The 25,683-nt window shown below is 39.4% G+C and overlaps 1 protein-coding gene across 3 annotated transcripts in view; it reads right to left on the bottom strand.

Annotated features, from left to right (window-relative positions):
• Positions 1 to 25,431, bottom strand: part of SLIT3 (slit guidance ligand 3) — a 528,889-nt gene extending 503,458 nt beyond the window's left edge. For 2 of the 3 annotated variants that reach the window (XM_054841902.1, XM_054841900.1), the window contains exon 1: positions 24,607 to 25,431. In XM_054841902.1, the coding sequence (XP_054697877.1) occupies positions 24,607 to 24,791 (185 nt within the window). In that variant the 5' untranslated portion in view covers positions 24,792 to 25,431. The remainder of the gene's footprint in view (positions 1 to 24,606) is intronic. The other variant, XM_054841901.1, reaches the window with a different exon arrangement.
• Positions 25,432 to 25,683: the final 252 nt, after the last annotated feature.

Below are 25,683 nucleotides of genomic sequence, written 5' to 3' on the forward strand. Positions count from 1 at the left end.
ACCATGTACCTGCCAGTGCTATAGGATTTGTGCTGCTCTTTTCTCCCCTCTAGACCTGCACTGCTAAGCACTCCTAAAGTTCTTGCAGTTGAGCATATTCCATTGTTGGGGGTTTGCTTGTTGGTTGGGTTTTTTTCTTTCCAAATTGTTCTGCCTGACCTGGTGTTAACCAACAGGGACAAGACACAGCTAGCCTTTCTCCCTGCTCTTTAGCCGTGCTTATTTTAACATAATAAGCAATAGGCACCAACTTACAATTAATAAAAACAGATATAGGCTCCATAATGTCACCAGAAATTTGTTCTGAGTGTCAGTTTCCTAGATACAAGAAGCCTTTTATGAAAAATACATTTTCTAGTATTGGAGTAAACTTTTTTCTTCTGAGTCACATTTTATGTCTACTAAAAGCTACTAAATGTCAAAAATAGAAGCCTTTGGGGTAACAGTTTTCATGCCAAAAAAGGGTTCAGTATTTTTCTAAAGATCATGAGATTGTAAACAATACGTTCTGACACATTTTTTTGTCTATTGCCATTGAATGAAAACAATCTAGCATGAAAAACTTGCATGAGGCTAGACATTCACTTTCTAACAGAGAACATAAGATCACAAATCCACAGCAGGAGGTAGAGGCTTTTGCTACGCAATTAATTTTTACTATAGTTCCTGCATTAATGTGCACGGGGATACACCTCTTTTATTCAGAAGGTTCAATTTCTCTCCCATTTCTAGTAAAATTCAACAACAAAAAATAAGATTACAGTATTATTTTTAAGTACATTTGGCAATCATCTGACACCTGCACAAACCTTGAACCTGAAATAATTTCTGAAAATCAGATGGCTGTTCTTAAGTGCTGTTTCAAGTTGATTATTTCTCTAGGCAAAAAAAAGGGAATTCAAGGAAGGGGTAGAAGTCAGAACTTCCAGGAATGCCCCAACTATCACATTTGTATTCTGAAAAATGCTATATAGATGGCTGTCTAGGATAGCTTCTAAGTGCCCAGCAAGTAATACTGAAAAAAAAAAAAAAAAAATGCAAAAGCACTTGAAGTGTTGAGACAGTTTAATCATTTGTAATCATTCTACACCATCCCGCAGGGAGAAAAGGTGCTCTCGGCTGGCACAATTTCCAGTAATTTTCCATCACACATGCAGTTCCATACAAGCCTTCCGGTACAGCTGCTACTTAGGCCAGTCTTCTTTCACCTCACATGAGATCCTATTAGTAGGACAGAACTCCTAAGACAGACGTGAGTGTTCAAGAATAAATGACTATTTCCTTTGAATCAAGATAATTTTTTTCTGCCAACATGAAGTAATAGTCTTCTAAGGCTTTAAATGAAAAGCAATTGTCATGGTAACAAATTCCATTTTTCTGTGTGAACCACATTATCAAATAAAGGCAGTTACATATTTTGAAGTTTAAGCTTGTTAAAAGGTACATTTTCAATATTCAGAGAAGAAACAGGACTTATCTTCCTAATATGAACACTATCCTCCACTTATCAAAAATGTAAATATTTAGATGAGTACAGGTAATTGTACTCACTCGTCTGAGGAAATAACTCTTCATGTTCCTAAACATACATAATTGTTTTTGCATGTGTTCCCTAAATCTCAGATGCAAACTGATATGTAATTAAGCTCCTTTTAAGGTCATTTTAATGTGCTGGTGCATTCATTTACTGGAATTAAAAAGATAAAAAACAAAGCCCAAACCCAACACAAAGAAGTAAACTCAATACAGTATGAGCCACTTCATAACTGAGAGTACTCTGGTACTTGTAAGCCTGCAATGATGATAGTGAAGCTCACAGTTCATATTGACAAAAACCCCAGCCTGTATATCTACAAGATTTGTGCCAGGGACACACCAGTTCCAGTTTAACATCTCCATCTTTTGCCACAGCAACTTAATTTGCCATACACAACAGGAAGAAAGAACAGATTAAGAGCTATTAAAAAAAAAAAAAAAACCAATCCAATCCCTAAAATTCAGACCAATAATTCTACACATTGTTCATAATGAGAACTTCTTTACTGAATTCTGCCATTAAAAATAGAAGCCATATAGGTATAGAATACATAATATTTTTTCATTTTTTTTTAAGCATTTGCATCAATCTCGTAGTGAATCTTTCTAAGGTATAAGACAGACATTAACAGGATTGAAGCAGTATATCAGATACAAAGTGCAGAAATAAGTGTTTTGTAATATTGAAATCTATTTCTGATTGTTATTGATAAAAGTCAGAATAACACTAATAAAATTCATAAATCATAAAATGGTTTAAAATCAGATAAACTTTTAAGAGTTAGTTTGTCCATCTTAGCACAGGGCACACTTAAATAATAGAAGAGAGACATTCTACCATCAGGAAACCATTTTCTTTAGCACAGATGAAAACCAAGGATAATAAGGAGATTGGGGGAGAAATCCCTCATTTCAGCTACATGAATCCTTGCTTGACTTATGTCAACTATATTTAAAAAAAGGTCCATTAAAGAAAAAAAACAAACCAAACCAAAACCACAAAACAACTACAGGGCACTTTCATTGCATGCACCATCCATTCTCTTCCATTTGTGTTTATCCTGTTGACTGAATTGTGCTTTTCTCCAGGAATACCTTTGAATCACTGCCTACATCTTTCAGATTTTCCAGCTTAATTTCCTCTTCTGTTCTCAGTTCAGTTCTTCCACCCTGGTGCATCATTAACTACTCACTGGTGCGCCAGGGTGACCTGATTGCAAGAAGCATTGGAAAGAATTAAGTCTGGAGTAAGCAACACATAAATAGCTTGTGGTTTACTTGCACGTTGTTTCCCATCTGCTTTTCAAGTCATTCCTTCAGAAGTTTTCCCTTGCCTGTATCTCGGAACAGGCACAGCATTAAGCCGGTTAGAATTGTCCAAGGCAGACAGGAGTCAGCTATGGTATACGGGGCAGCACAGTGTCATTGGCCTCACTTTTTGTCCATTTTGATAAACCTTAATTCTCAGCACAGCTTTACCCAGCTTGAACAGGTGCATGCAGAACTGCATTCCTGTCATATACATAGCAATCTCTCCACCACACCACCCCTCCTGCCCAGACTATGAGACCAATCCCACACATCAGCTCTATTCCTCTCAACTTTCAGCCCCAAAACCACTCCTGCTATTCAACATTCTTCCCCTGATGAAATCCACAGTTCTCTATTCGAAAAAAAGACTTTGACATTCCTTGATCAATACATATCTTGAGACTGCTTTTTCCTGTACTCCTGCAGATTGGCACAGCCTATATTGTATACATAACATCAATTATTCTATTAAACCCTTCTGAAGGTTAGTAGCCAAGTTGAAGGTTTCCACTTCTGCAAGTAAAATTACTTGGACAAATGTTCTACCTTTAAGAGAACTGTTCTTCATGGAGTTCACTTTCCTTAAACCATTTAGGATTTAATTGACAACTGCCACCTCTGTTTTAAAAAGTAGCATTTACCTTCTGAACATTTGCCTGTTCCAGCATGCTCTCCCTCAAGGCTTATCTGCCATTTGAAGAAAAACAGACTAAAACCTTGATGAACTACTATGTAACACTTCCTCCTCCCGTTCACAGTAGGTCTAACACTGCTGCAAAGCAGCAGATTGCCACAGGTTACCCCATTAGTCAATTAAACTTCAGGACTGTGAAGTTACCCAACTAATGCAGACATTAGTGGTTTACAGCTGGTGTTTGTGGGCAACATAATATTTTATGTTTCCTTTATAAAGTTTGGCAGCTGATTATGGGCTCACTAGTGGGTTTCAACTACAAAAAGCTAAACCTTAACATCTAATCTTGGTTGGCTTTCAAACACATCAGTGTTCATGAGAACTGTTGGAAGCAAACACAGCTTTGAATAGAAATCATCTGGGTCAAAGACATAGGGAAGATTATACTGTAAAGGTTAATTTAATTTATATTTAACTTCGACCAATACCTATGTGCAGATATAGTCATTGTACACAAAATTCTTATTGTGCACAATTCCTGCATTTTGCATAGTGTGTGGGGCCAAGCAGATCTTGGATCTTACTCGACACATCTATCTCACCACACATGTACATCAGCCAGCTACCACTTTATCATTTCACATTCAGATAATATTGTCTCATCATCTAAGACACTCCATTAAGGAATACAGGTCTCTTCTGGTGTGCCAGGAGCAAAGTTGATACCACTCACTTAAAGAAACTGAAACTGCCATTTATACCAGCTTTAGTAAAGCTTTTGGTATTAGGTCTCTCTGGTCAATCTATGGGGTTTTTTTTAGCATAAAATATGTTAAGGACAATGCAGGTGTCCTGGCAGCTTTGAGAAAACAGACATGGCAGGAATTATTTCAGTGGGAATAGAAACATGAATTGGACTAGAATGGTACAAGACATCATGAAAGTGAGTTCAGAAGAACTTTCCTCATAAACATATCCTGCTATGTTCTATTAACAATTTAATTAAATCCATATTTTGTAGATGTTGAAGATTAAGTCACGCAACATACACACTTATTACAAACAGGAATGTTCGGAGCAATTGGAGCAAATCCCGCTTCATAGCAAGAATTTCTCTATATTGCTTCATCTTTCATTCCTCTCTAAAGACAATCTAGTGAACTTAAGACAGACTTTTAAATATTTTAAAGCATCTCCAGCATTCTGTGGAGCATGCTGTTATACCTCTTCAAACAGCAGCAGAAGTGCACAGATTTCCTCTGTTAAATTACTTAAATTTCAGTTACAAATTATTCTGCTTAGCCACTCAACTTTTCTAAAACATCTGGACACTGCTCTTAGTCTCCATCCTCTTCCTTGGACTGTATAAAGTTTATGACTTGAGAAGTAAATCCACTTGCCACTCCGCACTATGCGCTTCTATCTTCTAGACTCACATACCTTGGCAAATATACACACTCATCTTAAGCCAGCTCTGAGCCTATACTTTAATGTACAAGACCAGAGCTGAGTTTGACAACACATCAGTACCACAATAAACATTACAACTCTTACAAAAGAGCCAATAAGAAAGGCAATCAGATGCTGAAGTCTTGCAACAATCTTCAAATCAGCAATTCAATACTTACATATAAATATTCTTATATAAAATTCAAATCCTTTTCTATACAAAGATGCAAAAATTCAGAAAAACACTACTAGATTGTAGCAAGGTCCTATTACTCAGAGGTCATTTTGCTACTTGCTGCACCCCCTGTGCATTGTAGTCTCCAAGATAATCCAAAGTCTGGGCCCTCATCATACTTGTGAGTCTTGAACATACCCAGGTGAACCCCTAACTTAATTCCTCAACTCTTTAAAACCCCTATAGTCTTGGAAATCAGCTGCCCATTTTGGAGCTAGCTCTGCTTGCCTAGCTGTGCTTTTCTAGGCACACAGAAGCCACAGTCAAAAGCCTTACTAAAGCATAAAAAACAGTTAGCTCTCAGTACAACTCCCAAATGGTTTTGTTTGGTTTTTAAGTCTGAAGCGTGGGCACTGTATTCTCCAACAAGGGATGTATAAAATTTGTATGTCACACAGAACACCACACTTAGGAATTAATGAAAATCTCCCTTCTCCCCTAAGAGCCAAACAGGTCAGGATACAGCACGCCATCTAGAACTCACATCAAAACAAACCTCAGCTAGGACACAATTCATGGAACTTCCCAAAGTTCATGAAGAACAGAAGAAAAACAATTTCCCCATAAATTTAAGAGCAACTGTTTTGAGGATATAACACACATTCTTTGTTATGATTAATTTGCAATACATTCCAAAGGATTTATTTTATATGATAAATCAACTTGACAGTAACATTTAAAATGTGGGAGCTAAAATTCAGGTGATAAGAATTGGATCCGGATTCATGAATCTAAAGAGTTACTGATATTTTTCATTAGCCCAATTCCTCCAAATAACTCAAGCAGCACACATTCTTGGGAAACAAGGCTTTTATTGTTTTGCCATTACACTGCTAAAGGACTTTGTCGATCCAAACCACCTGCTAGAATGACAGCTGAGTCATCCCTTTAAAATTTTTTTGTTTGATTTGTTTTCCCACTCCCCAATCACTGGGCAAGGTAACCATGAACACAAACACACATCTGAACTCGAGGAAACATGCATTTTTGCAGGTAAGTTAACCATTCACTTGGCTACCTACTGCACTCTAGAAGCTTAAAGCCATGAGGAATACCATCTTGATTTTTATGAAAGCTACCTGCAGGGTTAAAGGCAAAAGGTTGTTCACTAAAGCCCTCCTCTCTTTACAAGTACTTTTCTTTTTAGTTTGGGAACATGCTAACAACCATAATCATCAAAAGGAGAAAAATCCACTCTCGTGTACGAACGTATCCATAGAGTAGCTTTTGGTTACCCTTTGCAGTCTTTACACACACCCACTATCTGTTTGGTTATTTTAACCGTTTTCCAGGATTTCTGCTATGGACTTAATTTGTATTTAATGGGTATGGACTGCCACTAGCCTTTTAACCTTAAATGACTAATTCCCTACAGAGAGCGCTTGGCAATTCTCTTATGCCTTCAATCCAAGAACTTCAAAGTTACTATGATAAACTACTCAGTTATAACACTACCCTAAAACCCTCTGGCAGCACAATCTGCATATCTTCAGATTTAACATATTTCCATCTCAACTTTTGCAATGCAGGAAATAAAGTCCTGGGACTGAATTTTTATGAAATACATAAATTCCATTAGTTTCCAAATCACTTGGGCAAGTATGAATACCACTTGTAAAGAAAAAGACAAAAAACTTCAAAATCATGTTCAGCTGAAGTAATAATTTTTTTATGATGTTACGTTCCATCTCAATATAAGACTTTTTTTAAGCTATTTTTTCTCCTTAAAACAAACAGTTGACTTTGCAAAGGAGCATGAGATTTATATTTCTTTATTATTTTTTTACTTTTTTGCTGACTTCTAAGACTGGTACTTCTCCAAACATTTCACATCATCTAGTTCAATAGGAAAAAAAAAGTCCTCCACCTAGGAGGAAATAAGCCCATGCAACAATTACAGGTGGGGCACTGACTGACCGTGGAGTTGCTTTGCAGAAAAGGATCTTGGAGCCCCAGTGGGCCAAAAAACATCAGCAGTGTGCCCTTGCAGGAGTCAAAGCCACCCTTGACCAGACTGTCCTAGCAAGAGCATAGCCAGAAGGGCTTAAGGATTTGAAAGAATTGACCAATCTCTTGTATTCAGGATTTGTGACAGATCATCTGCAATACTGTATCCAGTTTCAGGCTCCCCAGTACAAGAAAGGCATTGATACACTGGAGACAGTGAAGTAAAGGGCCGCTGAGACCATCAGAAAGCTGCAGCATATGACATATGAACAGAAGCTGAGAGCTGGGCGTGTTGAACTTAAATAAGAGGTTAAAGGGAGATCTTACTGCAGTCTGTAACTACTTAGTAGGTAGGAGAATGTAGACCCCCTTCTCGGATCTGCAGTAAGATTAAGTCCTATGTGGAGACATATTAGTAGAGGAAAAAAAAATGAGCCCTGCCACAACCACCAGTTCTCAACAGGATTCAGAAATATTCTGCATAGCTTTAGTAAACAAGTACTGCACAGAATGTATTAACACACACATGATATTAGGATCCAGTAATTTTGATATTACCCATGTTAAACCAGAATAACAATAAACTTACATCCCAACATTCAATAATTTTTGTTGTTGTTGGATAGCACAGGCATGACACTAGATAGTTTCAGTCTCCAGAATAATTCAAGTAGTAATTAAATAGCCACACAATAGCTGGAATGTACATATTTCATGCTGCAGTCCATCATACTTCTGCAACACACCCACACGATACAGCTTTTAATTCAAAAATATTAGCTTGTTCCTTCTGATTACAGAAGGCTTTCAGGTATGACTCAGACTGTTTTCTTTCTGTCTGAACAACGAGAAAACTGATCTTAAAGGTTAAGTGCCCTAATTTTGTGAATAAGCTATCCATTCTTAAGCCCATTACAGAAGTGCTTGGTTAATAACCCACATTAAGTGTCAAAGTTATCTGGAATTGCTTGCAGGCAACGCATTTCTGTCCTCATAGTTATAAAAATAAGAAAAATTACTTGGCAAACTATAGGTGTTAAAAACACCAAGGAAAAAAATTACCTTTTGCAACTTGTGCAGTGACTGCGCTCCCCATTGAGCAGATTGCTGTTGAAAGTCATACCTTAGACCTGCAGAAAGCAGCACAATGGACCAAATAATTCAAGTACTCTGCTTCTTCCAAGGAAATACATGTTTGTCCTAGCTTGCAGGAACTCCTGACTAATTATTACAGTTTGCAGATTTTATTATATATAAAGGCAACGTTATGCTGGCAGATTAATGTTCTAACTACATTTTACACTCCCATGCCCTTCACCTTTGTACCCAAAGTTTTGTAGTTACTCTTGATGTGCTCCAGATCTCACTTGGTAGTGTCATCCATGCCCTTGTGAAAGACAAAGAGCCTGCAGGAAGAATAAAACAGGGCGAGAAGTTGTACTGACACAGTCTCATGGGCCAGTACACAAATACAAAGCTTACGAAACAAGTAGAAAGAGCTAACGTTTCGCCTACAGATGCAGAAACACACCGCCATTGGAATAACTGACATGGTGGGATAGCTCTTGTAGTCATATGCATATTTGGTGATGACTGAATACAGGGTTCTCAGTAAAGACAGGCAAGGAAGAGGATGAGGAGAGGCTGCCATTCACATGAAGGAACAGCTCAAATGTCTGGAGTTCCTCTATGGACCGGGCGAGAGTCCCATCGAGTGTGTAGGTCTGGATCAGAGGAGTAGTCACCAAAGGTGACATCGTGGTTGGAGTTTGTTATCAACCACCCACTCAGGGTGAAGGAGGGAACACCACTTTAAGCAATGGGAGAAAGTCTCCACATCACAGACACTGGTTCTTATGAAGAACTTTAATCTCCCTGGCATTTCTTGCAAAGGCAGCACAGGGGCAGGCCAACAAGTCAGGAGGTTTCCAGAAGGGGTCAGACATAGCTTCCTAAAATAGATGCTAGATGGGCCAACCATGAATTAAGTTTTCCTGATGTGCTACTCAGAAATGATGAAGCGGTTGGGGGTGAAATATTCAGTAGAATGCTTGGCTTCAGTGATCATGAAACAATGACTTTCAAAATGCTGAGGGGTGTGAGGAGGGTAGGTAGCAGAGTATAGACCCTGGACTTCAGGAAAGCAGAACACAATTTTGCAGAATTCTGAATTTTTTTCAGAATTCAGGGGATTGATGGGGGACATCCTGTGGGAAGCTGCCTAGAACACTCCATCCAGATACTGAGGAAAATGAGCAGGTATATCAGAATACCACACCTTGGCATAACAGGCATCTCAAGACTGAGCTCCAGTGCAGAAGAGAGGGTATGGTATGCAGGAGTACAGAAACATTGCCCAAACATTAAGTGATGGTATTGGGAAAGTCAAAGCTCAGCTAGAGTTCAAACTGACAAAGGTCATCAAGAAAAGCTTCTAGCAGTACATTAGCTATAAAAGAATAAGGAAGATGGTTTAGTGACAGACTGAGGTGCTCAATGCTTTCTTTGCATTAAGTCTTCACTGACACAACTGACACAGTCTCCCAAGTCTTTGTGTCTAAAGACAAGACTCAAGGAGGACTGGAACAACCAGTAGTGGCAGAGGATCAAATCAAGCATCTCTTAAGAAATTCTGATCCATGCAAACCTGTAGGAACAGATAGGATGCATCTGTTGGTGCAGAGAGATCTGGTTGATAAAGTGCAGCCTTGTCGTGACATCTGATACAGGTAATTATTACATGTGTCTTCAAAAAGGTTTAAAAGAATGATACAGCAAAGTGCAGGCTGGTCAGCATCAGCCTCATTTTGGTCCCTGAAAAAGTCAGTGCAAATACTATTGCAAGTAATTTCTGGGCACACAGAAGAGAAGATGACTGAAAACAGCCAACAGATTTACCAAAGTTAAATCAAGCTTGACCAACCTCACTGCGGGCTATGCCGAAGCAACATCTGTGGATTAAGGGAGAATAGTGCCTTTCTCAACTACTCAGGGAATACTGTGTCCGGTTTTGGGCACCTCAGTCCAAGAAAGATGCTCATAAATTTGAGCAAGTCCAGTAAAATACCACCAAAATGATCAAGGGACTTGGCTATGTAAGATGAGTCAGAGGAAGCTTAGCTTGTTTAGTCTGGAGAAGGGCAGGCTTTGGGTGACTGAAAAGCAGTCTTCCAATATCTACAGAGGGGTTACTCTGAAAACTGAGCAAGGCTCTTTACTGAGGTATGCAGCAAGAGAGATACAGTGATAATAAACTGAAATAGGGGAGATGCGAGCTGTTTATAAAAAAGAAAAAACCTTGTCACTATCAGGACAGTCAAGCTGCAGAACAGGCTGCATAAAGGTGCTGTGGCTTTCGAGACACAACTGGACAAATCCCTGTATAACCTGGTCTGAATTCCATGTTGACCCTGCTTTGAGCAGAGACTAGACTAGATGACCTCCAGAAGTCCTTTCCAACCTCAAGATTCTATGATTCTACATTTTCTACAAAGAAAAGAGTAAAACATTTGTTTGTTGGTTTCCATTCGGGGGAGGAGGGAGAGAGGGAAGGGGTTAGTAGAAAGCTTTAAATCTGAAGCAGAAAGAAAACTATAGCAAATGTTAAAATACAGTTGCTACAGAAACATGCTTTAATATGAAAAAGTCAGGACATGCACATTATAAAGAGAAAGAAGTACAGCACTGTGCCATGTTAGCTCAAGCATCATTTTCATTCATATAAAAAAACCAAAACAAAACCAGGTTAACAACTGCATATACAAAAACTTTTATTTTTTACTTATTTCTTTTCAGTTCTTGATTGTATTTAACCATTCCTACTTAACTCCTGTAACTGTAGCTCATCTTTCATATCCAACATGCACCAGCTGGTTGTATGGCCATTAGGTGGTTACATCAGTCCAGTAAACAAAGACCAAGAAGTTACACAGGTAGAAATCAATGTCAAACATTCTCCAGGCCATATTTTCACTGAACTACCAAGTGGACAATTTCATCAGAATATGAACAAATATGTGCCTGCGCTTCAATCTGCATCACTTCTGGACTTTAAAGGTTAGTGAATGTGAATTCATTTGGGTATCTCAAATAGGAATACCTTCTAAATCAATGTAAAATATAACCTCTGATAACTGAACTTCAGAAAAATCTTCTAAGAAGTATTAGCATTCTTCAGTTAATGTCATTACTACAATTTACAGCAAACACTTATACTTTCCCAACATTTTAATAATTTCTCTGATGTGTTTAATGCTGATTTAATACTAACGACTTCTAGAACAAAATGCAATAAAGTGAGAAACAAGGATTGACAAAATTTACTATTTTTCATGAGATTGCTTTTCACCCTGACTCTTCTGCACACTTTTTTTGTGTCAGTTTTGCTTTTTTTAATTCTATATACAATTAATTACAACAGGCTCATCCAGGGAAAAAAAAAAACAAAAAACATTGCATGTAAACTTCAGCAAAATTCACATTGCTTTATTCCACAGAGACAGTATGCAGGGTTTGCATTTAAGTGTCTATTTCACTTAACTATGTGGTACACGACTAACTTCACGACATAGTGAAGAAACTGCTATCTGTTTAAGTGCTCTTCACTAATACAGACAATTTGATGTTTAGGACTTGAAATATTTCACACCTGCTTCTGACTGCCGTAATTCTTGATGACTTGAGAAAAAAAAAGAAGTTCTACCAACCAAGCCTTGATTTCATCTCCTTGTTCACTTTCAGACATGCACAGACTAGAAACTCTTCCCAGGAGATTTTTCCTGGAAAGGTAATAGAGATCTTTGTGTTTGGGGGTTTTGTTGTTGTTCAGGGTTTGGTTTTTTTAATTTAACAAGTATCCAGTTTCACCAACTCTGTACTTTCCAAGAAGTACCACTCTGAGTGTGCACGTCTACCAGAGCCACTAAGGAGCAGATTAAGCCAAGAAGTTGCAGAAAAAGACGTAGGACAGTTTTAATATGTAAAATAAAATTTGGAAGGAAGTTGTGTATTGACTTGACCAAGTTAGCATCCAGATGTTACAACCACAAACAATCTTCTTCATTCTCAAGTAGATTCCTACCTTCCCCGTCCCTCCCAGTCCTCCTCCAACTTTTGGTTTTCAACAGTTGTCTCACTGGAGTGAAGTTGATTTCACAATGTTTGCTAAATGAACACAAAACTCAAGTTTTTCTAAACTAGACTTGGCACACATATTTGATGTTTCAAGTTACCACAACTACTCATGCTTACAAAACCACTTTGCACTAAGCCTATTATATACCTAAGAACTATGGAAGAACAGCCTTGGAAATACCTATACTATAAGATGAAGTTAATGTCAACAGGCAATAATTCATTTTCAACTTCTAAAAAACTTCATAAGCAATTAGCTAAAGAATTTCCCAGGTTAAAAAAAAAAAACCAAAAAACAAAACACAAAAAACCCCAAACAGCTCAAAAAAAAAAATCCATAAAACACTTTTGATTGCTCCTTATCTTTTGCTGCCCTTGCATATCTTATCTATTAAAACTCGCAACTCCAAAGGACAATTGGGCTGTTGCTTATACTTTCACATTCCTATCTGAGAAACTTATATCCAGATGTGTGTTTTCATCTCACTCTGAAGAACCACCCTTTGCCTTAGGGCTTTATTTCTCAATATCTACTTCCACTTCTGGAAAACAAGTTTTCTTTGCTCAAGAATTTTACTTCCGTGATTTGTTTCACCACTTTATCCTTGTCTGCAGCTTACCTCCCTACTGCATTTATTTAGGTATTTCAGAAATGCACAATTGCTTCCCTCTGCTATTCCCTTATAATGAGTTCTCTTTTTTTGCTCTCCAGCTATATTCTTAAAACACCAACTCTAACCAGCTCTACCACTTCAAAAGGATGAGACAGCTAGCCTCTTCTCATCACTCTACAACTATTTCAGAGAAGCTGGTGACCCAGAGGTTCCCACCACGCTAAGCGGTGCTGTAACCACTGTTACCCTCACCAAAGATGTTTCATCCAGGTTTTTCGGAAATCAGCATTTCAAAAAAATGTACTTAATATAACACGTCCGCAGTCTAAATAAAGCCATCACACAGATGAAAGATAAATCTGGGGAAAATCCATAAATTAAGGTCCCACTAAAAGTCCAGGCAAAACATACTTTGTGACTAACAGGACAGAACAAGACATTTGAACTGCTTTCAGAATGCAGCTTTTTCTAAGACTGTTTTAATGAAATGTTAGTGTCTCCGTATCTGTGGATGACCAGTACACACATATGCAGTGATTAATTTTAATGGGCTTGATGTCATGTGACCACAGCTGTTATATGACCTTTATATGCTACATATTATATACTAAAACAGAGAGAACAGGCACTCAAACCTTTGGCAGACAAGGATTCTGTGCTGTTGGCATTTTTCTTACTGTAAGAGGGGAAAAAAGCATTAATGTAAAGCTAAATTAGATTCTAACATGGAGCTCTGTGTAACAATGGAGAATTTATTTGGTCATCCATCTTTGACAAGGCAGCATGTCCCAAGGAACATGTTCATGAAATTCTAGGGAAACGGTTTCCACTTTAGGATGAGCTTTTTGGAATCTCTAAAGAAAAACCGAAGTTTGGAATTGGAATCTTTTCTACTTTGGGGCAAGTTGTTTGTGGCAAAAGCTTTTCCAAGTCAAGTTTTTGTATTAGGTCAGTATTACATAATATACAAAACTATATCTACTGCTAACGCTAATAACCATTTTTACCAGTCAGACAACCAAGTAGTACTTCAGATATTTTAGCAGCTTTTAAAGTTGAAGTACTCGTTATTCACCAGTGCATAACCAGAGAAAATGTCAGGGAAAACAATACATTAGGACAGTTTGGCTGAACTGACTTAAAACATTTAGTTTTCCTATGACCTGAGAAAGTGCATAAAGCTCACAACTCACTGTCCATACCTTTCGAAATTGTCAAATTTATTTATTAGGGTGCCATAACACCACGTGTCAGTAATACTTTACAATCTACTAATACATTTATTTTGTACAACTAATGCATTCCTTACCAACCACAGGAATAAAGGAAAAAACCAACTGAAAAAACAAGGACTAAGAAATAGTCCTCTAACTATTAGTATGCACAAGAATGCACCTTTGCCTCTGCTTTCAGCATGTTATTTTCATAATAGTTAAATGCTTATCTGTTGAAACATTTCACGAGAATGTTCATTCACATACTCTTCCCCTCCACTCCGCCACTTTCCCTCCAGTGAAGCGGCCAACCTTGACAGAATCTAGCTCTTGGAAAAAAAGAGTTTGGAGCCAGACATTAAAAACTGCATTTTATAGTGCTGTGATTTTTGGAGATCAGAACCTCAGATTCACCAATATGAAATGTATTACTGTTTCTGTTATCATGCCTGGGAGCACCCTTTCAATAGCTCCAGATTTCTTCATGTTAAGCATCGTGCAAACAAATAAGTCCCAAAGGGCTTTCAGCAAAGACAAAAAAAGCAAAGGGATGAAGACAAGCAGATGAAACAGTACTGATCGGTACAGCTGGCACTGTCCTCAACTCTGAAGTAGCCTAACTTACATATTTTTAACTGATATCATGACAATTACATTAAATTTAAAATTTTGCAAAGTGACCTTTCTTTTTTTTTAAATTAACACAGTTCCTCCCAAGCAAGAACATCAAAATGGAAGGGGAAAAAAAAAATTAAACATCTATCAGAAGTGGAGTTCATCACCATTCTCCACACACCTTCTACAAGCATGTTCACAGGCTGTTAAAATTGGTTAGTGATCTCCAAATCATTAACCTGCAGAGCAGTTTATCCCTCCACCTACACGAAGCCCTGGCTGAAATAGAACCACCAATCTTCTGTTTATGTAGACAGGAATGGCTGCAAAAATACACAGAGAAAGCATTCTGAAAAATTACAGGCAACTGATCTGTCTTGTTCTTTTGGGTGATTGCCCGTACATACAGTCACAGCATTATGTCAGTGCAGTCTCCCCACACAACAGAAGTGGGTTAAAGTCTCTCCAATTAAACTCCTAAATATAGCATCACTGCTAAAAGCCTTGCACCTCAAACTGGAACGAACACAGGTCCACATAGCAACCAGTGAGACATGAGCAATAAGAACACTATCTCCCAAAATTCTCAGCATTGCTTGGACTCCAAATACATTTAATAGGTGTTTGAGGTCCTTCATTAGCAACCTGATACTACTTGCACAAGGCTGATTCCTCACCATGCAACTGAAGTAGGAAGGCAGTCATACTGACCTCACTGTGCAAAGCACAGAGGGCTCTCCTATTAAGTCCCTTTGACATCAGAAGTTAAGAATCATTTCTGCAACAGCGTTGCCAGTTTTTAGGAAAGTATAGGTATGTCGTGGGTTGACCCTGGCCGGGCGCCAGGTGCCCACCAGAGCCGCTCTTTCACTCCCCTTGTTCACTAGACAGGGGAGAAAAAGTATAACAAAAAGCTTGTAGGTCAAGATAAGGACAGGGAGAGATCACTCTCTAATTATCGGCATGAGCAAAACAGACTGAAATTAGAGAGAAAATTTATCTAATTTATTACCAAGCAAAACAGAGTAGAGGAATGAGAAATAAAATCAAATCTTAAAACACCTCCCCCCACCCCTCCCATCTTCCTGGGCTCAACTTCACTCCTGGCTTCAACCTCCTCCCCCTTCAGCAGCACAGGGGGACGGGGAGTGGGGGTTACGGTCAGTTCATCACGTGGTGTCTCTGCCCCTTCTTCATCCTCAGGGTGGAGGACTCCTCTCATCGTTCCCCTGCTCCAGCATGGGGTCCCTCTCACGGGAGACAGTCCTCCATGGACTTCCCCGACGTGAGTCTCTCCCACGGGGTGCAGACCTTCAGGAGCAAACTGCTCCAGCATGGGGTCCCCCACGGGGTCACAAGTCCTGCCAGCAAACCTGCTCTGGCATGGGCTCCTCCCTCCACGGGTCCACAGGTCCTGCCAGGAGCTTGCTCCAGCGTGGGCTTCCCACAGGGCCACAGCCTCCTTCAGGTGCCTCCACCTGCTCCGGCGTGGGGTCCTCCACGGGCTGCAGGTGGAATCGCTACACCCCCTCACCCTTCCTCCATGGGCTGCAGGGGGACAGCCTGCTTCACCATGGCCTTCACCACGGGCTGCAGGGGGATCTCTGCTCTGGTGCCTGGAGCTCCTCCTCCCCCTCCTTCTGCACTGACCTTGGTGTCTGCAGAGTTTCTTACATCTTCTCACTCCTCTCTCCGGCTGCCAAAGCTCTAACTGGGTTGGGTTTTTTTTCCCTTCTTAAATATGTTATCACAGAGGCGCTGATTGGCTTGGCCTTGGCCAGCGGCAGGTCCATCTTGGTGCCGGCTGGCATTGGCTCTATCAGACACTGGGGAAGCTTCTAGCAGCTTCCACAGAAGCCACCCCTGTAGCCCCCCTCCACTACCAAAGCCTTGCCATGCAAACCCAACACAAGGTAGAAGTGAGTTGGTTGAGCAATACAAATTCTGAAATCAATTTAGAAGTAAATTTCAGATAGGTTTTGCAGATTGCTTGCTGGGAAGTCAAGACAAGACCAGCTTTAAACCACTAAGTTTTCTTCCTCATTTTAACTGAACTGATGTTTATTGAAACTGTCCCTTCATCAGTGACAGAAGAGGGAAGAACATAGCCATCGGTTAAAATGACCTCCACCTGAGAGACAATTAAATTAAGGTCTCAGAAAAAGAAGCAACTCACAGAGAGGTAAAAATCTAATTAAAAGCTCCAGAAATCTATCAGTCATAGGATTAAAAACATATATTGCAGCCAAACAGATGGTGTAAAACTGAAATACAAGACAAATTTATTCTGACAGAGACAACTGACAGACCAGATACAGTTGGGGTAAAAAAAAAAAAAAGAAAAAAAAAGCTGAAAGTAACTAGCAGAGAGGTAAGAATCAGCATCTTAAAGCTTCTTTCTACAGAGGTGGCCTAAACTCATCTAAAATTTACTCTGAGTACAAGATCACAGACCTGTTCCCCTTATGTAAATAGGTAGATAGATCTTTTACATATTTAGTACCATTAGATAAGACAGTCAGTTGCTTACAAGGCCATTTCTTAATGGGGAAGAACAAGTTCTTGCCACTCCTAAGACCCATTCAGGATTTTAAATGATATGTCTGACTGGACAACATTGAAAACAGATTTGAAAATAAACGGAGTATTACTGATCTCTGGAGAAAAGACTGAAAAAAAAATACTGAAAACGGAGTACTTTAGGCCATGTTGCAACCAGAATATTACTAGAACCCAGCCCTTTCTTATCCTGAAAACTACTTAAAAACAACCAAAAAGTCAAATTGATATAGCCTTACACTGGCAAGCAAAACATGTTAATGAACATAAAAGGGATGGGAGTGACAACAGCAGTCCCAAGCCAAAATCCATATATAATGCTATAATAATGCACTTGAATCAACAGGTGAGAAATTTGCTTTGTCTCAATGCGAAGAGGACAAACAACACTGCTTTGTCTTGCAGGAGCAAAAAATAAGCCAAACAGAAGAAGAGAAGCACCTTGTAGGGAGCTGTGGAACTACAAGACAGAGGATGTGCATGTTGATTCCTACAGCTGTCATCATCAAGCCTACACCCAAAAGTTGACTTTACTTAAAACTAGTACCTGATCTGCTAGCACTGAAGGAGCACACTTGCTCACAGTCACACTTTCTCCTCAGCCATAGGAGATCAACCATTGCTGAAAGGGGTTTCAGTCCTGAGCCACAGAAATTCTTTACCTGATCCAGTATCTGTCTGTAGTTGCAAAGAGCAAACAGGAGAAAGAACTGAGAGATACTAGGTTACTCATGAAGAACGTTCCACAACCTCTCCCTGAGGTTAACACAACATTTGAGATGTAGTATTACAAGAAACTAACTACAGAACAGTGAAGCTCACATCAAGACCAAAGTCCATCTGAGTATTTTGGGTTAACTTCAAAGGAAGAATCATCCCTTTAATCACAAAAAGAGTTTGCTACAGTCTAGTACCTCATAAGGCTGGAGGCACTTTTGAAGACAAGAGATGCTCCAGAACTTGCGAGTTCACAATCATTCTGAATTGGAAAGAGCTAGTTATGTTACCTCAGTAACAAGACTTAGTTATATTTTGTAAGTTCAAATTTAGAGAAAGAGAGGCAAGTAAGGAAAAAATAAAGAGATAAAGGAAATCAGGAATTTGGGGGTGGGGTGGGGGGTGTGATTTACTTCTTAATTAGATTTTAAAAAAATCCACCAATTAAAATTATTTCATTTGCATGAAACATTACTTGAATGGTCAACTGCAGTCCCCAGCCAAAGGAGAAAGAGCTCAATTCAAGTTCAGTCTTTGGAAAATTTATCCGAAGATTACACCACCCTTAGCAGGTGTAATATGCAAAAAACAAAGAACAATGCAATTGTAACTAGGAAAGGATCCTGACACATTTCAACTTTGAACTCAAAGGAAAACAGTTTTCCATTCATTTCTAGTGAATCAAGTGTAAGCCAACATAACTACAATGTTAACCAATGTCTTCTATTGGCCATCTTTGGTCAGGAATAATTAAATCTTCTAATCAAGAAAAAATGGATCCCACTAGACCACCACCAGACAAAAACCTATTCATTTTAAAAGATCAGCTGCAGCAACAGGCAGCCAAGGGGATCCAGAAAAATTAAGCCTCAAGTCATTTGAGCCATTAATTCCTGGGAGGGAACACATCCTGATTTAAGTCTTCTGAACAGTCTCTCCAGTAAACAAGCCCAATTCTTAACATGCAATGGCTGAAACTTACTCACTGAACATCCTTATTAGAACAAAGTCCTTTTCCCCTATCATCTTTATAGCTCCCCAAGTATCTTGTGAGATTTCTGTGGGAAAACCATTTTCTTCCTGCTCTGTGGAAGCTGAGGAATAGCCTAGATGCTACTGAAATGCAGACGACAACCCCAGGAGAGGGTTTTTTGTTCTAAACATAACTGGAAATGCTTGAATTAAAAAAATAAAAATGTTTGGCAATAACATTCCAAAAGGTTATTGATAGTATTCACTAAGAAGCTCAAATGACTTCATAGTAATCAATTTCAAGTGACAGTGTACAACACAAGGATTTTTGTATAAATTACTGTATGAAGACTATTAGGATTTACTTGGTTTTGGCCTCACAATCCATCTATACAGGTAAGCTATACTGACTTTGGTTCACATACACAAATTCCAGGGGGAAAAAAAGCAATACTCATTATCTGTATTTTAAGACTTCCTAAAAGGCAACAGCTGCTCTTTACAGAAGCAGCTTTTCTTTCACCTAATTCTTTTGCATGAATCAATACTCAGCTGCAAAAGTAAAAATATGAGAAAAGTGAATAGTCTTAGAGTAACTCATTAAAAAAATCTGCATTAAATAGTCCACTCCCTTTAAACTCAGAATCTAATCCAAATTTGCACAAAGAAGCACCGATGTGACAATGGCCACTATTTGCTTCTGTAGCTACCGAATTACAATAGCTAATTTCATCCTCCTTCCTGTTTCCATCACTTCAAAAGGAGGTAAGAAATTTAATAGGACAAGACTCTGATCGTACACAAGTGCACGTCAATGACCAGTCAAGCACAAGTAGTCAGCATTAAATTAGTAAAGGGAAGTATCCAAATTAAATTAAGCAACTCAGTCAAGTTTTCCCAGGATCAGTACCTCCAAGAGCAAGCTTTTTGAAGCCAAAGCCATGTATGTCTACTTATTGACACATGACCTAGGAGGAAAAAAAAAAAAAAAACAAACACCAAAGGCTCCATGCAAGGTTTTGGAGACTATTACTACACAAACAACAGAGCGGTAATCTCTAGTGGGAAGAATTCTAGACAAACAGAATGTCAACGTAAGAGTCAGTATAATTATATTTGCATGTGTTTACCATTGCGTTCTGCAGTAATATGGAAGCATTCAAGACAGGAGCTTAGATTTAACTTGGAGACAAAATTGAGGAAGTTGAAGACTTATTACAAGCCAGTGCAACTTCAGCAGCTACATGCACCTAGGCCAAAAACACCATAATAATATATTTGTATAACAGAAACCCCAGACCACATGAAAACTCCAGAGTAAGCAGATGACTAAGCTTCTAAATTGCACCTAAATGCGGACACACTCAATTTAGCTACTCAAAGCACAGAACAGATTAGTCTTGCAAGCTTTATCAATTTTGCAAGGTAAAGAATCCTTCAAAGTAAAAGACAAAGTAAAACAACGATTAACACAGGAGAGCTATCAATTAAACAAGATTCTAAGCCACCAAGTATAACTTCATCAAGAACTCAAACACAACTTAATTCTCCAAAGAAACTTTTATACATATATAATGTGCTGCTAACAGACAGAGAGATAACTAGACATGCATGGAAGGAAAAACACAAAGGTTCATGCTTCATATTCAAACAAAAAGCAGATATTGACCCAGGAGACTTCTGAGCAGTTTCCCTGTATCACTTGTTCCTTTCAGAGCTGAAGAATACAACTGTCAAGCAGGTGGCTTTGATCTGCTCACTGCTTTACACATCATCTCAAACTAAACTTGATTATCAGAATTATTAACTGTTATAAAAAGCCACATAATAATATTTTACATATATAGAAAACATTTCCACTGAAGAAAATTACATAAACAGAGAATCACATACAAGAACTGAAGCACTGCTAAGCAAACTCTGAACTAGAGGAATTTGATGAAGCTATCCTAAGGAACTTCTCAGAAAGGTAAAGTATTCAAGATTTTTATGGATGTATTTACCTATTCTTAATTTCTAAGCCCTAAATTTTGCTTCCTTTGTTAGTATAAAACATCCAATCAATTGCATAGCTTAAATAAAATAATCGCTGTGCCCACTCCCAAAAGTTAACTATTAAATTATTAGTTTTCTCCACAACACAAAAGGTCTATAAACTTCTATTTTTGGTAGGATGCTATGTTACTTAGCAAAGGTGGAACATATCAGTAAATACTAACAATGAGCCACAAGGTCAGCTATATCACCCTGCGCATATATACAAGGTCCTCTGTGGAGCATCACATCTTGCAATTTGGGAAAAGTCTTTCATGTCTAATTTCAAGTCTGTCTCTCCCTACGTGAGATGATGGCTATTCTGGGTGTTCCTTCTCTAGAACAAAGGTAAATGGAAGTTACTCCTTGGAAGCGACAAATATTTGTTTCACCGCTTATTTTCTCTAGACTGAATCATTTCTTTGTGCAGTGGTATACAGCATTCACCTCTTTTTAGCTCTTCACAAAACCTAACTGAGCAAAAGCTTCAATCTATACCACACAATTAGAAGACTATCATAGAATGTAATAACAAGGTAAACTGCAACACAAACCTAATACTACTTGCTATATTTGTAAAGCTACTATTAAAGATGAACATATGTAAAAACAGTTTAGGATAGTTTCTGTGATCACTGGTTAATCTGTGGATTCCCCTCAAGACAGAAATCACAGGTACAGTTCTTTACAAAAGCTACACCTTCAAAGCATTAAAAAAAGAAAAGAAAGCATGCATCACTTTTCTCATGAAGAATCACTTAAAACTCTGGTGATGCCTGTTTCTTGGGTTATCAGGAGACAATCACCAGTTCATTTAGTAGAACTTCTCAATAAGATTCCCCTCCCCAAAGAGATTTTCCATTTTTCCTTAATATTATATTTTCAGTTTTCCTGGGGTTTCATATTAACATGCATTTAAATAATATTTATCTTGGCTCCACTAGCCCAAACAATCTTTAACATTTGCCCAAACATAACTCTAAAAGCTTAGAGGCAAAATATTTTAAGTGGTGCCATTAGATCTCTTATTAAAGCCAAAAGTTTCCAATCTGAACAGGTATGCAGAATTTTTAGCTCAAGAGAATGCAGAAAGAAGTGAAGAAAGTGAAGACCTTTCCATAGTGTAAGAGTCTAAAATGTCACTTGGTGTGTGGCCATCAAGAAATTTGCTAAAATTATTTTCTCAACATATAAAAATTTCACTAAGATTAAAAATCTCTTTGACATTATTAATCGATCTGATTTTATTTACAAGTTCAAACTTGTTAAAGACTATACATCAACCCAGTGTTATGTCAGAAATAGTTACAGGTTGCCACAGACCACAGAGAAAAATAAGATACTCTGATATATCCAGTGGCTGACTGATGTTTCACCTATGAGCAGAATTTAGACTCTGAGGAATATAAAGTCTTTTCCTCTCTAATGCTTACATTAGAAAATTCAAGTTAGTGCAAATTTGAAGTGATTGATACAAGCTTTAAAACACAGTTGTAATGAAGACAACAGTGAACACTCTGAAAACAGTGAATGTCTCATGATGGACTAATAGAATAAAAAGTGAAGACAGTATTTAAAAATATGCAATAATGTGTTACTACATGATCCTCTGTATGCTACTTCCACCAGGTTTCAGTCACTGAATGCTCCAATAATACACTATTTAAAAAACCAAACCAACAAAACATCCAACACAGCTACGTTTCATATTTATCAGTATTATATCTCTGAGGTTAAATATTCAAACTGAATATTGTGAAACAGCTACTATTGTTCTTCATGCAACCACTAATCTAAAATTTAAATCTGTAAATAACACCAAAAGTTATCAGGACCAAGAGCACAGTGATCATTCTTTTTAACACTTAACATACCAATGCAAAAAAACCTTACTTTTTTGGCTTAGCTTCTTACAGAAGGCAAGGAAAGTTACCATCTCTATTAAGTACATTCTCACAAATGAAACCCAGTAACAAAATTAATTCAGTCTCCCTAGATTTAGGCAGTAACAAATTACCACTTGTAAATTCTTCTCAGGTGGCCAACTAACCTTGCATTTGTTTTGACCTGGAATTTAAAAGTTTAATTCTAGCCCTTGACTCTTATAATTGTGTGGAAGCACACCCTCACCAATGAAGCATACAAAACATTTGTGTTATCACACATACTTACTCTGGCTGGCTTGGTATACTACTTTGGTAGTGGTTTGTGGTGGGGTTTGTTGTTTTGGGGTTGGTTTTTCTTTGTCTCTAAACTGCCAGGTTGCTACCCATCACTTTTAGAGAGGACACAGTTTCATGCACAGAAGTTAAGGTCTCTGTAACACTGACATCTGAAAACTATTGTTCACACAGCTGGGGTTAAAAGGAAGGCTGATATGGCCACAAAGCATTAAAGATGGTAGAATACTGTAGTAGAAAATCTACATATTGCTATCATTTAGGAGCTCTCAGCATTATAAAATGCATTTAGAAACATTCAGGGTTTCTATAAAATGTCATTCTGGGACAGAACTTAGCCTTTAAGAGAACTCTATGCAGAAAGATTTTGTTTGCTTAGTAACCTCATGTAGATTGCTTTCTTGGAGGAAAAACTCAAAAGAGTTTGAAGTTTCCCCAACTCTATGACCCAAAAGGAAATAAAATACAAAGTCAGGCCAGACAATCTACAGCATTTGCTTACAAGTTCAAAAACATTTTAAGTTATCAGCTAATCCACATAACGCATAACTGACTGCACTTCCCTGAGGTCACCCATGGAGCCCAGCGCAGAGCCACACTGAAGCTCTGTTTAACATTCCATTCTGGACATCTTCATATCTAGCACCCGGCATTCTCTGAAACATGCCATATGCTATGCATTAAACAACGTCAGAGGTGCCGTGCTCTGCACCAAGCGAGTGCCAGAACCGTATCAAAGAACTGAAGTTTGCTTTCAGCTTTTTGCTTAGGAACTTGTTAAGCAAGTAAAGAGTCAACTAAAAAACTCCGAAGAACATATGATACAGAAGATTTACTACAAACACATTCATTACATTCTCCTGTGCTGAGGTTGGAAGCACCCTGCAAGATTACACTGCTATCATAAACCTTGAAATAGATTAAAATTAAATAATCAGCTCCCCCACAGCAGCTTAAGACAGAAATTAGAGGCTGATTTAATGTGACTTCTTATCCATTTGAATAAGTTTATGGCAGTAGTCGATTTTTCCATGGCGATGAAGTCACCATGCTGAGAAAGTAAGGAGAAACTGCTACCAGCCACCAGGTGAAAACATCCAGGTTTCTAATTGCATATGAAATTAGTGTTTGCATTGACAATGATTATTGCTGGGAGCACTCCAGGTAAAGCTCTAAACTCCATTACAAGCAAGTCACTGCAAAACCCAATCAGATGGTAACAGAAACTGAAAAAAACGTGAAACACTGAAACAGATTGTTTTTTTTAAAGCAAGAACAGCAGCAGGATAGCTGTAACTTCTGAAAAGCTCCTCCCCTTCCCTCCCGAAAACATCAATCCATGTTTGATTACTGTAACTGCTGTTAGTATGTACTCTGCACTGATAGGCAGGTGCTGAGAAACTCATCCCAGGTGCTTCCACAAGTACCTGAGGAGCCCTTAACGGTTTTTACTTACAGTCTCTCTGCATTCCTGGGAATATCCCTCGGTACAGTTTTGAGTCCTAGTCCGTGACAATCCACGTTGGAAGCAATACATGTACATTTATGCGGGCATCCTCCAACAGGCATCCAACTCATGGAGCTCCAAAAGCTCAAGATCATTCCAAGGCACAGAAACGCACTTCTTCCACCAGACAACATGGTTTCTTGATCCCTTCAGTGGGTATAAAAGTGTGCGCAAGCAGCCGGCCCTTAAAGATGAAATGCCTCTAAGAAGAAAGGGAAAAGAAAACAAGAGGCTCTTAGTACAGCCCAAGAGAACCCACCACTGCCATCATCGCCGGAGCACCAGCAAACCTTCAAAGGCGCCTGAAAAGGTTACGTTAGGTGGAAGAAGGTGGGGAATTGCCTTTCGGGCTCAGGTTTCTTTCTGTTATCTACGAACGGTACCAGAAGGCAGATAGTTTAACAGAGCTTGAGCCAGATGCGTCCTCAGATGAAAGAGAAACCGGGAGCGGAGATAAACACACACAAAACATCCATCAGAAGCGGCGGCAATCTCCAAAGCAGCCTCCTCCGCTCTGCATCGCCCCACCTGGGCCGGGCAGGTAACCCGCGGAGACGACCGGGAATTCAAAGCGACCCCGCCGCAAGCTCCTCAGGCGCTCCCTCCCGCCGCTCGGCTGCTGCCGCCGCGGGCCCGCACCCCCGCGCTGGCGGCCGGCGGAGCCGGGACCGGGGCTGCGGCGAAGGGCGGCGGAGGGGACGGAGGTGGCGGCGCTCCCGCCCGCTGCTGCGCTGGCCGCCGGCCGCCCGCTCTCCATTCACTGTGCATGGCAGCCGGGCGAGCGCCCGCGGCACGGTGCCACCCCTCCCCCCTCCCAAAATATCACCCGCAGCGCCCATTGGCTGCGGCGGCCCTGACGTCACCAAAGTGCTGAACTTTTGGAGCGGAGGGAGGGTGAAAGTTTGGGGGCCGCGCTGGCCCCGGCGGAGCGACGGGAGCTGCGGCGGAGAGGTGCTCGGCGGCACCCCGCGGCGCCGTCCGCGCCCGCCGCTGCGGCGGGGGGACGCGGTTCCCATTGCCGGGCAA

Source organism: Grus americana, chromosome 14 (genome assembly GCF_028858705.1).
Source record: "Grus americana isolate bGruAme1 chromosome 14, bGruAme1.mat, whole genome shotgun sequence".
In the NCBI taxonomy this organism is placed as follows: Eukaryota; Metazoa; Chordata; class Aves; order Gruiformes; family Gruidae; genus Grus; species Grus americana.